This window comes from Vollenhovia emeryi, unplaced genomic scaffold (genome assembly GCF_000949405.1).
Source record: "Vollenhovia emeryi isolate VEMERY1.0 unplaced genomic scaffold, V.emery_V1.0 DF939286.1, whole genome shotgun sequence".
In the NCBI taxonomy this organism is placed as follows: Eukaryota; Metazoa; Arthropoda; class Insecta; order Hymenoptera; family Formicidae; genus Vollenhovia; species Vollenhovia emeryi.
The window spans coordinates 121,765-135,292 of NW_011967080.1; the positions used below are offsets into that span (position 1 = coordinate 121,765).

Consider the following 13,528-nt stretch of genomic DNA (forward strand, 5'->3'; position numbering starts at 1 on the left):
GAAATTTATAATTATGAAATGTATACAGGGTGAGTCTTTCCATATCCGACAAAATTTTTGCAACAGTCAGAAATTTTCTGAGCTAAGATTGGATTAGAGGAATAATTCAATTTCAGCACTTCCAACAGTTGTAAAAAATATTCTGCTAAACGCGACCAATGTTAACTTAATATAATTTAACAATGTTTTCTGAATGTTGAACTGTAACGTTTACAAGACATTACAATTCAGCGGCCATTAGACGTTTTTGCAATATCTTTTCAACGTTGAATTTACATTTCGTAACATCGATGTAATATTGCAATGTTGTAATGGAACATTTCTGAGACGTTGATTCAACATTTGTGTGCTGTATGGGTAACGTTCTTTACTCAATGTCCATAGGTAACATATGGGGACAGTCTTGGATCAATCTGTTGGATGTTACCTTGCCGTATCCTGGAAAAATATACCCCGACGTCACGCAGGAAATGCGGGCTCAAGTAAGATCCTACCTTTTTCATTTTATAATCAACATTCTACATCACGTTATATCCTTGCATAAAAATATACTGATAATTAATTTAATTGACAATGAACTATATTGTAACTAGATTGTCAATATTGATAGCTGTGTATTATAATTAGGGCTACACACCCATTGACATGGTTCGAGTGGCCGAGGAATTCTACCTGTCCTTGAACTTGAGCGCACTGCCGCCGGAATTTTGGGCCGGAAGCGTAATCGCCGATCCCGGCGACCGCCCATTAATCTGCCAGGCGTCCGCGTGGGACTTTTGCAATCGCATAGATTACAGGTTAGTACGTTTATCAACAACCGTCTATAATGTGTATAGTAATCAATTAACACGCTATGTTACAATGAAATGAGCAATAACATGTTTTTTTTTCCAAAAGCATCTAAACTTTCATCATGCGTTAAACTCATATTTTGAAGATTACAAAATAAAAAAATAACTTTCAACGTGCTATTACTTTTATGTTTAGACTCAAAATGTGTACGAAGGTGACGATGAAGGATTTGATAACTTTGCATCACGAGATGGCACACATTCAGTATTTCTTACGATACAGCGGTCTACCTCGCGAATTTCGTGACGGCGCTAATCCAGGTATAAAAATACATCTAACATCTTCAATCCATCGTATATTTTGTAAGGTGCGCATTAAATAAACACAAATCTAACAAAATCATAACGCGAAATCGCACTACGCGCGATTATTGTCTAAATTAAAGCTCAAGTTTGCCAAATAAATTTTAGATTAATTCACAAACTTGAAAAATCCTATATAATTGTTATTATCAAATTTACGAAACTCAAAAGATCAAGTCCAACAATCAGAATTAAGAATAAAACAGCAAAGCGAGTCGCAAAATACAAGACAATTTTTTTCGCAGCGCGTTATTTGCTAAAATAAAATTATAAGTATTTTTCTGTGTCTCTCAGTCTTTATCTATTACAACATATATAAATGAATATAAAATAAATAAGGGATATTCATATTCCCAGAGAACATGCATGTCTAAAAGACATCTTTGAGACATGCATGTACTCTGGGTTTGTTCTGTGTTGCAAGACAAATATGTCGGCGCGCAGTTCCATTTCGAATTTAGTCACGATATGCGACTTTGGTGAAATAACGTTTGACTGTTTATTGCGATAAATATTACCACGTGCCCGGTGATCGAATTGGTGAGGCGCCTGCCTAGTGAGAGGGAGGCATCCTTTGTTACTTGGCAAAATTAATGTTATCATAAAAGAGCTAAGACAGTTTTAGACCGCCAACGTTCTCGGCGGCTGATATTCGTACGATGCGTGACCGCCGTAATGAGGAGTTGCATCACGCCGGGATGAAAAGACAGACGCGGACTAGGACAAAAGGATAGGAGACGGCCGGTTGAGGATGGCATGCGTGAGCCTGCCGGACAGACGACAACGCGTTGCGTAAGCGCGACGGGTCCGACTCCCGGCCGACTTCCGGAAGGCACAGCCGACCTGTGTGCGCCTTACGGCTAATAGCGCGAAAGCGAGAGCGAGTACGACACGCTCGAGGTGTACGCTGCGCGCTACGGTACTCGCGAATAGACGAGTGGATGTTACTCGCGTACATTGGCGTCGGGCGCGCGTTAAAATATTTTTATTACGGTATAATCGCGCTTTCACCGTAGCCGGCCGGCCGGCCGGCCGGCCCGGTCGTTCGCCTCGGCACCGGAACACGGATTGTTTCGAATCAACGTGAACGGCTTCGCAGCGGCGGCCTTGCCGATTCCGTTCGATCGGTTCCGCGGGAGATTTGCGAGCGTAAAATCTACCTTGATTCAGCCGCCGTCGCTCCCGCTTGAGATCCGCGCCGTTACATAGCAGTTTACAGTTATATTCCCGAATCGCTCGCTTCGTTTCATTTCGCTCACTTCGGCAACGAACTTCGCAAATCACTTCTATCGCGTATTTTCATCTGCATTCCGCACTTTCGTGTATCTGCGGTGTCTAATTAACGCCAATTCCGAGTTATAAAATCGCGCTACGATTAATTATGCGTGCCGGGCGTTAGGCGTGTGCGCGGTTTGCATGGGGAAACGTGGCGGGGAGGGGAAATAATCAGCGTCATCTGCCACGCACGACTAATCCGCGCTAACCGTAATTACATCCTGGTTAGCGCTAAATCGCATCAAGCGCAAAAAGTCACCGGGTTATCCGCGGCGAACCTCGGGAAACTTTGCAATAATCGCAGACGGAACTCGGCGACAAGCCATCTGTTTCATCCGACGTCGACTTTCACCGTTCGATTATCAAACAGTCAAACTCCTTCGAAACGTCCAGCGACGAAATTCGAATTGCGCCGGGGGAGTCGATTCGTTTGCGGCTTCCGAAGTAGAATAAAGGCCTCTCATTACTCGTAAAGATAACGTGTAACCGCGAAGATAATATCTAGACAACGTGAGAGAAAGGGTAACTCCATATTAACGCGCTGATAACCATTATTATGAAACGTATTACGAGCAAAACGCTGATAGTAACTGCCGTAGGAAACGCGACGGTCTTGGCAGCTCCTTACCTATTTATCACACCGTTATTACTATAATTATCAGGATTCCACGAGGCGGTCGGCGAGGCCGTCGCTTTGAGCGTCGCGACGCCGCAGCATCTGCAGACCCTGGGCCTGGCGAACAGGTACATCGACGAGCGCTCCGCGGACATCAATTACCTCTTCTCCTTGGCGATGGACAAACTGGTGCTGTTGCCCTTCAGCATCGCGATGGACAGGTGGCGGTGGGACGTCTTCCGCGGCTACGTCACTAAGGAGGAGTACAACTGCCACTGGCACAGGCTGATAGAGCAATACACGGGCACGAAGCCGCCGGTGCTGCGATCCGAGGACGACTTTGATCCAGGCGCCAAGTACCACATCCCGGCCAACATCCCCTACATACGGTGAGTGCCTACCCGTCGTACTAAAATGTCAATTCGTAACGGTCTCGCGTAGACGTAAAAATGACTGTCCGAGAGGAATCTCCAACTCCTCCGGCGATCTTGCTCTGGAGAACAATTCCGGGGCCCACAATTGCTGATCGAATTATTTGGATTGCTCGTAACTCGACTCTGGGAAAAATTTGGACCGGTTTTTCTTTTGTAGTTAAGCGACTTCGGTTAGCGCCTCTTAGGCGAAAGTCATCTCCGCGTTACTGAATATCGACAGAACTAATTGGAAGAATTGATTAGCATTACTTAAAAATCTCGGATACAGATAGAACAGCTAATTGCGATTTTTAGTTACGCGGGGCAAAATCCGTAAAAGATTAGAACAATCGAAATAATTCGATTACTAATTGCGGCCGGCAAAATGGGTTGCTGTCTTTTCTTTCCCAGAGTGGTAATCGCGACGGTGGTAATTAAACTTATAGATACGTGGGAGTGTTGCGACAACACGCAGTAATAACGGGAAAACCTTGCAATAATTATCTCTGACAATAATATTATCTGATTGATAAACTGCATAGCGCGTGCGTTCCGCAGGATACGTTATTATTTCAGCAAGTTCTGGTCTCGCTGATTTGGCAATAAGAGAACACCTGCCGCGCGTACTTTCATACGTAGTTTCCAATACGCCCGAAGCAGATAATCCCGTTGCGAACAATTCTGCGTGCGCCTCGCGCACGAGATCGGCGATTTCACTTTTGATTCTCGATCCCGTGCTCCTCCTCTTGTGATCTGCCCATTGGTAGACGAAGAGAAAGAGAGGCGCGGGAGTCCTTTCTCCGACTCTCGTTACACGCGTTGCAAACTAGTTCCGATGCGCGAAACGAGTCGGTCTAATGCCTGGGATCCGCACGGGCTGAATGATAGGTCGCGCGGCAGAGAACAGCAGAGAACGGGGCGCTGATATCATCGGAATCGGAAGTGTTACGTATGCGCTCTTTCCTTCGTTAGTCATGCCACATAAAAGAAAGTCCTATTTCCATCCACCGCGCGGGGCTTAATTACGCATAGAGGCTCTTTAGCGGCGCTAATTATCGGGCGAGTTTCCGCGTGTGTTACGGCGCGGCCGAAATGACGAAAATGCCTTTCGCCGCGGCTCTACCTTTTTCCGGCTGTTTGCCGGAACAAGAAACCGGAACAACACCCCGGTCACAATCAAACACCGCTCGCGCGGAGCGAATATCGTGTACCATCGGACGCACGCGATAAATAATTCGTCACGCTACGCCAAGTTCAAGGATATTGACGCCGGCGTCGAGAAACGCACGCGAGAAAATCTCTGTCTCGTAACTGCACAAAGCGATACTTTACCATTCAGCTGCCCGGTCTCCAATGAGCGTCCAAGAAATCTGACGTATCCAGACTGAGCTGAATATCAATTTGATACCTAATTCAATTTCGCTCGCAGGGGAAAGGAGTACAAGAGCCGCAAATTGCTTAGTATGCATGATTTATTAAAGGACACGCGTGCAAAAATAGACAGGTTTTCAGATGTCTCTTCTTAGAGAATGGCGATGGGGCTAGGATGAATTCCAAGACTGTCGGCTTGCTCTTTGGTTTTTATTAAAAAGAAGCGAAAGACATCGTACAGAGCGACGTCCGTTACATGTTCCGAACGTCGTAAGAAACACAGTACACGCGTCCTCATAGGTACTTAAGTGTCGATACTATATATCTAAGAAATCGTTAGCGCTGTCTAAGCAAACTCGGAGACCCGCAATCATCCTTCGCGGCGCAAAACGGCTGTTCTGCAAACTCATCTTCCACGTCGAATCCCGCAGCGAGAACGACGTTAAGCTAGGAAAATAAATACGTCCGCGTTTTCCTCGCGGGCTCGCGCCTCGAGCGACAAATTCGAGGCTCGGTCGCGAGTGCCGAGGAAACGCTTCGTTAACACTCCCCGTGCGAAAGATCAGCCGTTGGCCGCGTTACGAGTCACGTTGCTCTATGGTTTCCCTCCTCGACGCAATGCATTTGAAAAATGTAGAAGAAGTGTTATCGCGATATTCCGTGATGCACGCCGATGCGTCCGCTCGTACGATGCAATGGAGAATCTGCAAAAGTCCCGGGTCCCCCTCGCTCGGCTCCTCATCTGCCCACATCCCGAATTGCATTTGTACAAATTAACACGGTCGGTCTAATTCTAGGTTTCCCCCACGAGAATATGTACATTTTTACCATTTTTCTTTTTCTTATATACAACATTGTGATCGAAGCCGCGTTGAGTCGAATTAGCAAATTTCTTCTCGTCGTTTTTCCCACGAGTGTATGTACATTTTAACGATTTTTTTTTATATACAACATTGTGATCGTAGTCGCGTTGAGTCGAATTGACAAATTTCCTTTTGATTATTATTTATTTCATCTCGAGGCGTTTTCCTTGCCCTCTTGTTAATTTTGTCGCTAACCGAAGCAGAAGATCCTCCACTGCCACGCTTTTTGATATTAATATCCCGAGTGTTCTAAGTGTCCCCCGAAGCTAGATTCGTAATCACCCCCGAAGCTCCCGGAGTCGTGCTCGTGCACTGGTACCGCCACCGGCACTTTTACGGGGTACGGTACGGGCTTGGGTACATGCACAGCCACCGGCTTCGTCACGTGGACCGGCACGGGTCGTTCGACAGGCACTTTTACAGCGTAGGGCACCGGCTTTTCGACTGGCACGGGCACCGGCTTCTCCACCGGATACGGGGCCGGTACCGGTACTTTAACGTGGTAGGGCACTGGCTTCACCACAGGCACTGCTATCGGTCGCTCCACGTGAACCTTAACTGGGTAGGGTACCTTCTTCTCGACCGGATAGGGTACTGGCTTCTCAACGGGGACCGGGTACGGTTTAGCCACGTGTACAGGGTACGGTCGCTCGACGGGCACTGTCACTGGGTACGGTACCGGCTTCTCCACGGGGAAGGGTTGCGCTACGTGCACCGGCACCTTTACGGTGTACGGCACGGGCTTCTCCACTGGGAACGGCTGCGGCACCGGTACCTTGACTGGATACGGTATCTTCTTCTCGACTGGGTACGGCTGGGGGATATATACTTTGTACGGTATCGGCCTCTCTACCGGCACGTGAACCGGATAGGGCACCTTCTTCTCCACCGGATACGGCTGCGGTATGTGAACCGGCACCTTTACCAAAACCTTGACCGGCACTGGGATCTTTTTCTCGACCGGGTAGGGCTGCGGTACCGGCACTTTGACCGGATACGGTACTTCTTTCTCCACCGGGTAGTGAATCTTCTTCTCGACCGGATAAGGCACCTTCTCGGTCTTCACAATCGTGATCTGCTTGATTTTGCCACCGTCATCGCCACCGTAACCACCGCCACCGCCACCGCCACCACCACCGTAACCACCATCGTAACCGCCGCCAATGTCATGACCGCCAATATCTCCGCCGCCAATATCGTGACCAACTTCAAAGCCACCACCGTCCCCATAACCGCCGTCGTCGTGTCCTCCATAGTCCGCCTCGATGTGACTCAGTCCGCGCTTATCCTGCTTTTTCGCGCCTTTGGCATTTTCGATCTGCTTGCTCTCCTGCGTAATCTCCTTCTTCTTCTCGCACACGGCCAAGGCCAGCAGCCCCGCTAATACCGTGAGAAACTGTAATCGATAGAAACGTCACGTCGATTACATCAGTCACTTGCTCTTGCAGCATCAGTGCACTATCTCCTGAAGCATGAAAGAATGTTAGGCGTGCGGCAAATTAATGGCCTCGTCAACACAGTCGAGAATATATACAGCAAATTACATAGATATCTCATCTTTCAAAACGATCATGGCTGTTCGATTGCTTTTGTGTTACATTAATTTTTGTTGCAGTGTCGAGAAGCGATATTAATCAGTTTGAGCTTTAGAAATAATTCGATTTATAAAGCTAACACTTCTCACGATTGTTATCATATACATACTTGAAATGAGATCTCAAGCGCGAGACAAGATGATGCAGGCAAGATGGCTAAGCGAAGCTAATTTGCGAATCTAAGTGCAACTAATTTCGCCCCGACGAGAGAGCGAACTTACCAAAATTCTCATGTCTACCAAGTCTCTCACTATCTGGTCAATGTCCAGACTTTACTGAATGCTTCCCCCCAAGATGCCACAGTCTTTATAGCCCGCTTTCCCCCGGCGCGTATCGAGCGAGCCCCTCTGCACTCTCGCGGAAAAGTGAAACACACGCGTCTGGCGTTCGCCCGGCGTACACGGCGCATTATGGCATTTTTTTTTTTTTCATAAATCCTAGACACAAGCCACGGTGCTTCCATAATCGCGACCAACGGCGTAGCCGCTGCGGAAAATTACGGAACACCGGAAGTTCCTCCCAGGTTAAAAAGAATCAAAACTAGAAAGTATACGTTCGTCGGGAATGTTTTACAACTACTTCTCGAATCGAAATAAATAAACGCGTAGGAAAAGGCGTTTAAAAATAGATGGAAAATTCTACAACCGTCACGTAATATTCCAGAAATGCTACGCTGGTATATAAGTGAGGGAACGTTTTGCCGCAAAAAAAAATTAATATATCTACAAAGAGGAGGACATTGTCTTTAGACTCTCCGAAGAATGCGGCGTTACGCGGAATAGCGTAACGCAACACTCTTCTCGAAATAACGACGCACGATCTCTCCAGGTAGGCAATTTTCCTACCCCGAGCTGAAGGATCTCCTGTCCTTTCGATCCTATCCATCTACGCCACTGGACCCGTAGATAGGTTCCCATTCCTCTTTTACCATCATTGCCCGCCTCCTTCGAACCGGCCAATCTCTCTCCGCTGTTTTCCATCTCGCGGAGGTCTCTCGCTCGTGCGTACCGTCCGGCAGGACTCCGTAGTGACCCCCTCCGCATCCGGTCCCCACGGAAGGACGCGGTAGGCTGCATGTACGAGTTCTCTCGGCCGAGACGAGAAACATGACGACAGAGGCTTAACGGTCTCCCCTGCGGTCCGAGGGAGAGCGCGAGAGGAAGAATCGGGAACGGTAGGAGGAGAGAAAAAGTGAAAAGTGTCCGGTGAGAGGACGGAGGGACGGGGGGCAAGGAGAAGATACAGATCCTAGAACGTTTGCGCGCCGATGTGAGATTGACCGCGTTTAATACGCTGCTTCCTAGGAACGCCGCACGGCGAATCGTCTCGCGGCTTGCTCCAATTTGGAGATTCCACTTCTAGAGTATACTTGACATTAATACAAGCGAGATAACGTTTGAAAGCGTACGGCGATAATGAACGTAATTGAGATTGGATTCGAGTAAGTCTCTGACGCGAAATGATATCGAACGTTTCGTACTTTGCTAGTTATCGCGTCCGCGTGTGTATAGCGAATGTAATTACTCCATTGCAATTAGAAAATATACTAAAAAGATTACAGATAACAGATATACATCACTAATTAAAGATAATGACAAAGAAAAAGGAAAATTAAATGAGGGACTTGAACAAAGATGACATAATGTGATTTAAAATATTCTGCGAAAAAGTGGAAAAGACAAAAATTAATAAACTTAGCTAAAATATATAATAATTATTTTGTGAAGAAGAAAACGTGAAAGGAAAAAAGTGTGGCGAATTAATCACATTAGAGAGTTATTTTATCCGATCAAAGACTCGAAGTATATTTATTTAAAACGCAGTTGTGTTCGAAATTTTTATTCTTAATTTGACATTCCAAGATAGATGGGTATCTGTAGCGATAGTTATATAGCGAAAAAAAAAATGAAAAGAAGTAAGCGAGACTAATTACTGCAGAAGAAAAAAGTGAATGTGCTCGGACATTACGTCGGTTAAAATTAGAGCAGATTAAACAACTAAGATTCTTCATGATACCAACAGAAATTGCATTTCACTTAATGCATTTATAGAGGATATTTTTATTAAGTTTCAGCAAAACAAAATATACAAATTATGTACGAGACATATACAAATATTTCGAAATATAAAAATCTGCTATTAAGATCAATCAGTCACCAGACAACTTTTTTGCCATTAAATGTATAAGTTAAGTAATATTTTATTAATATATAAAAATAAAAACCTGAAAGGTTATTATGTCACACGATTTCGTTGTTCTGATCGAGGCAAACAAATACAAATTTTGTATTTTCTTAGTTACCGAGTCATTAGCCGAGAATGCAAAGTTCAGCGCAGGTGTCATGGTAAAAACAATTCGTACGAATTGATAGCAGCAACTGTTTGCAATTTTTGTGTAATTAGCGGTATCCAGTAACGAGAATAAAGTCCAGTTTTATTACGGTTTTACAACGGTCCTCCACTTCCTCTCCTCCGATCGAGAGTGGGCAGAGAAGTGACTAGGAAACTAACGAAAGTGATTTCAATCATGTCATGTTTCGATTTTATATTTATACACTGAAAATAATAATTATAAATCAGTGGAAAAAATATATACGCACAACCTGTTGCGTAAGTCTGTTAGAGAGTTTTGTGTTACATAATTAGGAGACGATTAATTAATTAACTTACAAACTTAGAAGTTAGTGATATGATCATTCAATTAGAGAGTTTAAACTTTCTCGAATATTGCATATCACTTTAAAGGAATGATACTTCTAATTACTCTCTAACTGATAAATATATAACTAAGTTTTCTAAATACAAAATAATAGTATCTCGAATATGATAACATGTATGTATACATACATTTTAGTCACAAATTTACACTAACAAATTGACGTGTTGTAACAATAAAACATTTTTCTGTCACATTAGTGAAATATTGTACAGCAATTGACGAAAGTATAATTTATCTTGTTAATGATCAAATATTAACCAAATCAATTTCATGTAATGTGTCGTGACAGAATTGTAGTCCGCATATATTACGAATCTATTTTATATTTTTCAAGTATCTTAAAATTTTTCCAAACTTTGTTATAATAATGGATTATTATAAATTATAATTATTTATTATAATTTAGTTAATTTAATTTTTCTATTTATCATATAAAATGTACTCGTCACGATTTCATACAAAATATCCGTGTACATGGAGTCGGCGATGAATTACTTGCAGCAAACAGTACAAATCTCCTACGATTTTATCGATCGAACGATTCGCGATCTGGCCATTGCGGTCGCCGCAATGGTCTGGTGCTCTCGCTCTCCAGCAGATCGTCCTTGATATTATTTCGATCCTTCCAACCGAGCTTGACGGGCACCGGCACTTGCACGACGTACGGGAAGGGCTTTTTCACCGGGACGAGCACCGGCTTCGTCTCGTGCACCTCGTAAGGCTTGTCTACGGGCACTTTAATCGGAACGGCATAACGTGTCTCCACTTCGACCGGTACAGGTTTCTCTGCGATATACGGTTGAGGATCCGGCACTTTAATAGGCACTGGAACCGGCCTCTTGACCGGCACCAGATACGGCTTCTCCACGGGCACTTTAATTCTTACTGGGTACGGTTTAGGCACCTCTACCGGATACGGCCTGGTGACTTCCACGGGATACGGTTTCGGCACTGGTACCGGATACGGCCGATCGACGGCGACCTTGACCGGTACCGGTACCTTCTTCTCGACCTCGTACGGGGTCGGTATCTTGACCGGCACTTTGATCTCGTACGGTACCGGCTTGTCGACAGTAAATGGCTGCGGTATCGGCACCTTTACCTCGACCGGGATCCTTTTCTCAATCGTATACGGCTGCGGCACTGGCACCTCAACTTTGTACGGCACGGGGTTGTCGACCTTCACTTCGTAGGGTACTTGCTTCTCGACTTGATAAGGCTCCGGCACCTCAACCGGTACGTTCACGTAGACCTTGACCGGGTAAGGCACCCTCTTCTCCACCATGTACGGCTGCGGCACGGGCACTTTGATCTCGTAAGGAATGTGCTTGTAGACCGAATATGGAATCTTCCTCTCAATTGTCACGGGTACCGGCACTTTCCGTTCCACGGTTACGACCTTCTCATTGCCCCAGCCCGTGTCCTCGTGAGACCATTCGCTTCTCGGGAATCTCTTCCACGTATCCGCCGTGTCCTTGAAATTGATCTTGCTGGACCACGCGTTAAAGTCCCGGTCTTTCGTGCGTCGAAACGCGAATGTCGAGTCCTGTGAATACTTGCTCCAATCGTCCGCGTCTTCTTCTGGCTCCGCTTCACCGCTCACCGGCTCGTATCCGCCGCTGTCGCCATAATCGTCATCCTCCTTCTTCCCTTTGTCTGGATCTTTTCTAACATTGGAATAAGACTCCCGGACAATCTTGGATTCCGTTGTGGTATTTCCGCCGTCGAGGAGTTTTTCCACTGCCCTCTCGGCCGCCCTTTCAGCTGCCCTTTCTACTGCCAGCTCGGCAGCTCGCTCGAGCTCCTCTCTACGACTGGCCGACGACGTAAGGGCAATCCCGAGGCACAAAAATGCTATTAGACACTCCCGCTGTTTAAAAAAATGTATTTAACATACAATCATTTGTTTAATTTATGTAGCATACTTCATATTAAATTTAAATGTTTAGACTTTTTTTTAACCATTAGCTAATTCATTCATTCTACAGGTGGAATAATAAAATTATAAAATACAAGAGTTATTAATGGCAAATTGATTGATAATAAGTTTTTATCATAAATTTCTTTATAAAGAAAACCTTTTACTATTAAGATATAGAGATACCTGGTGTCCCATAATAGTGCCTTTGCGATCAAGACGATAGGTCGACCTATACTGAATCTAAACGGAAAGTTATCCCACTATTATTTATACACCGTGGACGACTTTCGCCGGTTCAACCAGCTGGACCTTTATAGCCTTGCAGTACCTTATTCGTGACAATTATCTACGCTTAAATGATCATCATTGTTTTGCGGCATAACTACGAGCGTCGTTCATTCGCCAGGAATGAACCATGCTACCTGCTTTAAAACCGAGGCAGTATACGAAACGCTTAAGTAGTTTGAATCGCGGCTCCTCGAGAAAAATGCAAAAGTTTCCATAGAAAAGATTTTTTTTTGCTTCACGCTCAGTTGCTCTGTGCAGATTGGTCCCGGGATTTCTCGCTTGTATTAGTTATCTCTATTAATATCAAAGTTATTGCCGTTTTTTTTTGTATAACGCGCATAAAATATTTTGCAATTTTATTTAACGATCCTATTTGCAATAAAAGTTTTCAATATCGTGAATCTAATTTAGAGAAATATTTACAATTTGTTTGTGCATTAATATCAAGTCTTTACCTACGATTTAGTACAGAAATAAGAAGACGAATTAGATTTAATAAAGGAACAGGAGGTCTTACGAAGTATTATTTGACACACGACAGAAATGCATAAGTTGCCATTTACTATTTTCTAAGCGTTCTAGTTCATTAATCTGTGCGAGAAGAATGCCGGATTAGCGATACTGTTTACGAGTAGCCAATGAAAGCGAATAGGCACTTTCTATGCCGAATCGTAAAACCAAATGATACTTGCATCGCCATATCTTTCCCAGAATATTCAGTTAGATTTTTCAATAAGCAGCAATCTTCTGGCGTTTCTCTTATCTCACGCCGCACGAGTACTTCCGGTGAATGAGTACAGTCTCTCTGAATTTCCACCGACGTTCGATACATATCAAGTATCGCGAATTATACAGATAATTGTGTAGATCCAACAATAAGTCTTATAAAGTAAAATTGAAAGGAGGACAAGGATGAATTTTATAAAACTCCACAATTCGAATAAATAACTCATATCGATTTGTATGTTTATCGATGATACCACACGCTGAACAATCGCAGTATTGTTTGCAAGGTAACGTCGTAAGCTCGCGGAATTGTTGCATTAACTCCATCCCAAATGCAACCTCATTTTTCTGTTACAAGAAACAGACAACGCGCGTTTGCTCACGTATCGCGCACGGTTCGATTGGTACTTTCTTCTACAACAAATTGAATAATTCGAACGAATTTCCCAGATTAGTAACACCAGTGAAACCGAAACCGAACCGGTGTAAAAGTGCTCTCCACACGTCTTGCCTTCTCGAAGTTGCACTTTCCCGCTTTAGCGGCGGTTGTATTAACCACTTAACTGCCTATATTTATACACGTTTCT

The 13,528-nt window shown here is 44.5% G+C and overlaps 3 protein-coding genes across 4 annotated transcripts in view; 1 reads left to right on the plus strand and 2 right to left on the minus strand.

The window, feature by feature from the left end:
* The window catches only part of LOC105559190 (angiotensin-converting enzyme), a 68,194-nt gene that overhangs the window by 13,681 nt on the left and 40,985 nt on the right, over positions 1 to 13,528 (plus strand). For both annotated transcript variants that reach the window (XM_012007293.1, XM_012007294.1), the window contains exons 7-10: positions 385 to 482; positions 628 to 797; positions 988 to 1,112; positions 3,092 to 3,434. In XM_012007293.1, coding sequence (XP_011862683.1) covers positions 385 to 482; positions 628 to 797; positions 988 to 1,112; positions 3,092 to 3,434 — 736 coding nt within the window. The remainder of the gene's footprint in view (positions 1 to 384; positions 483 to 627; positions 798 to 987; positions 1,113 to 3,091; positions 3,435 to 13,528) is intronic.
* Positions 4,920 to 9,310, minus strand: LOC105559189 (skin secretory protein xP2-like). The gene is made up of 2 exons (XM_012007292.1): positions 7,509 to 9,310; positions 4,920 to 7,088 (listed from the first exon to the last, which is right to left on the minus strand). Exons 1-2 carry the CDS (start codon positions 7,518 to 7,520, stop codon positions 5,925 to 5,927), a joined length of 1,176 nt encoding a protein of 391 aa, XP_011862682.1. The 5' UTR covers positions 7,521 to 9,310; the 3' UTR covers positions 4,920 to 5,924.
* LOC105559200 (E3 ubiquitin-protein ligase RNF12-B-like) lies at positions 10,533 to 12,122 on the minus strand. Its single transcript, XM_012007311.1, has 2 exons — positions 12,111 to 12,122; positions 10,533 to 11,876 (listed from the first exon to the last, which is right to left on the minus strand). The coding sequence occupies exons 1-2, from the start codon at positions 12,120 to 12,122 to the stop codon at positions 10,533 to 10,535; spliced, it is 1,356 nt and encodes a 451-aa protein (XP_011862701.1).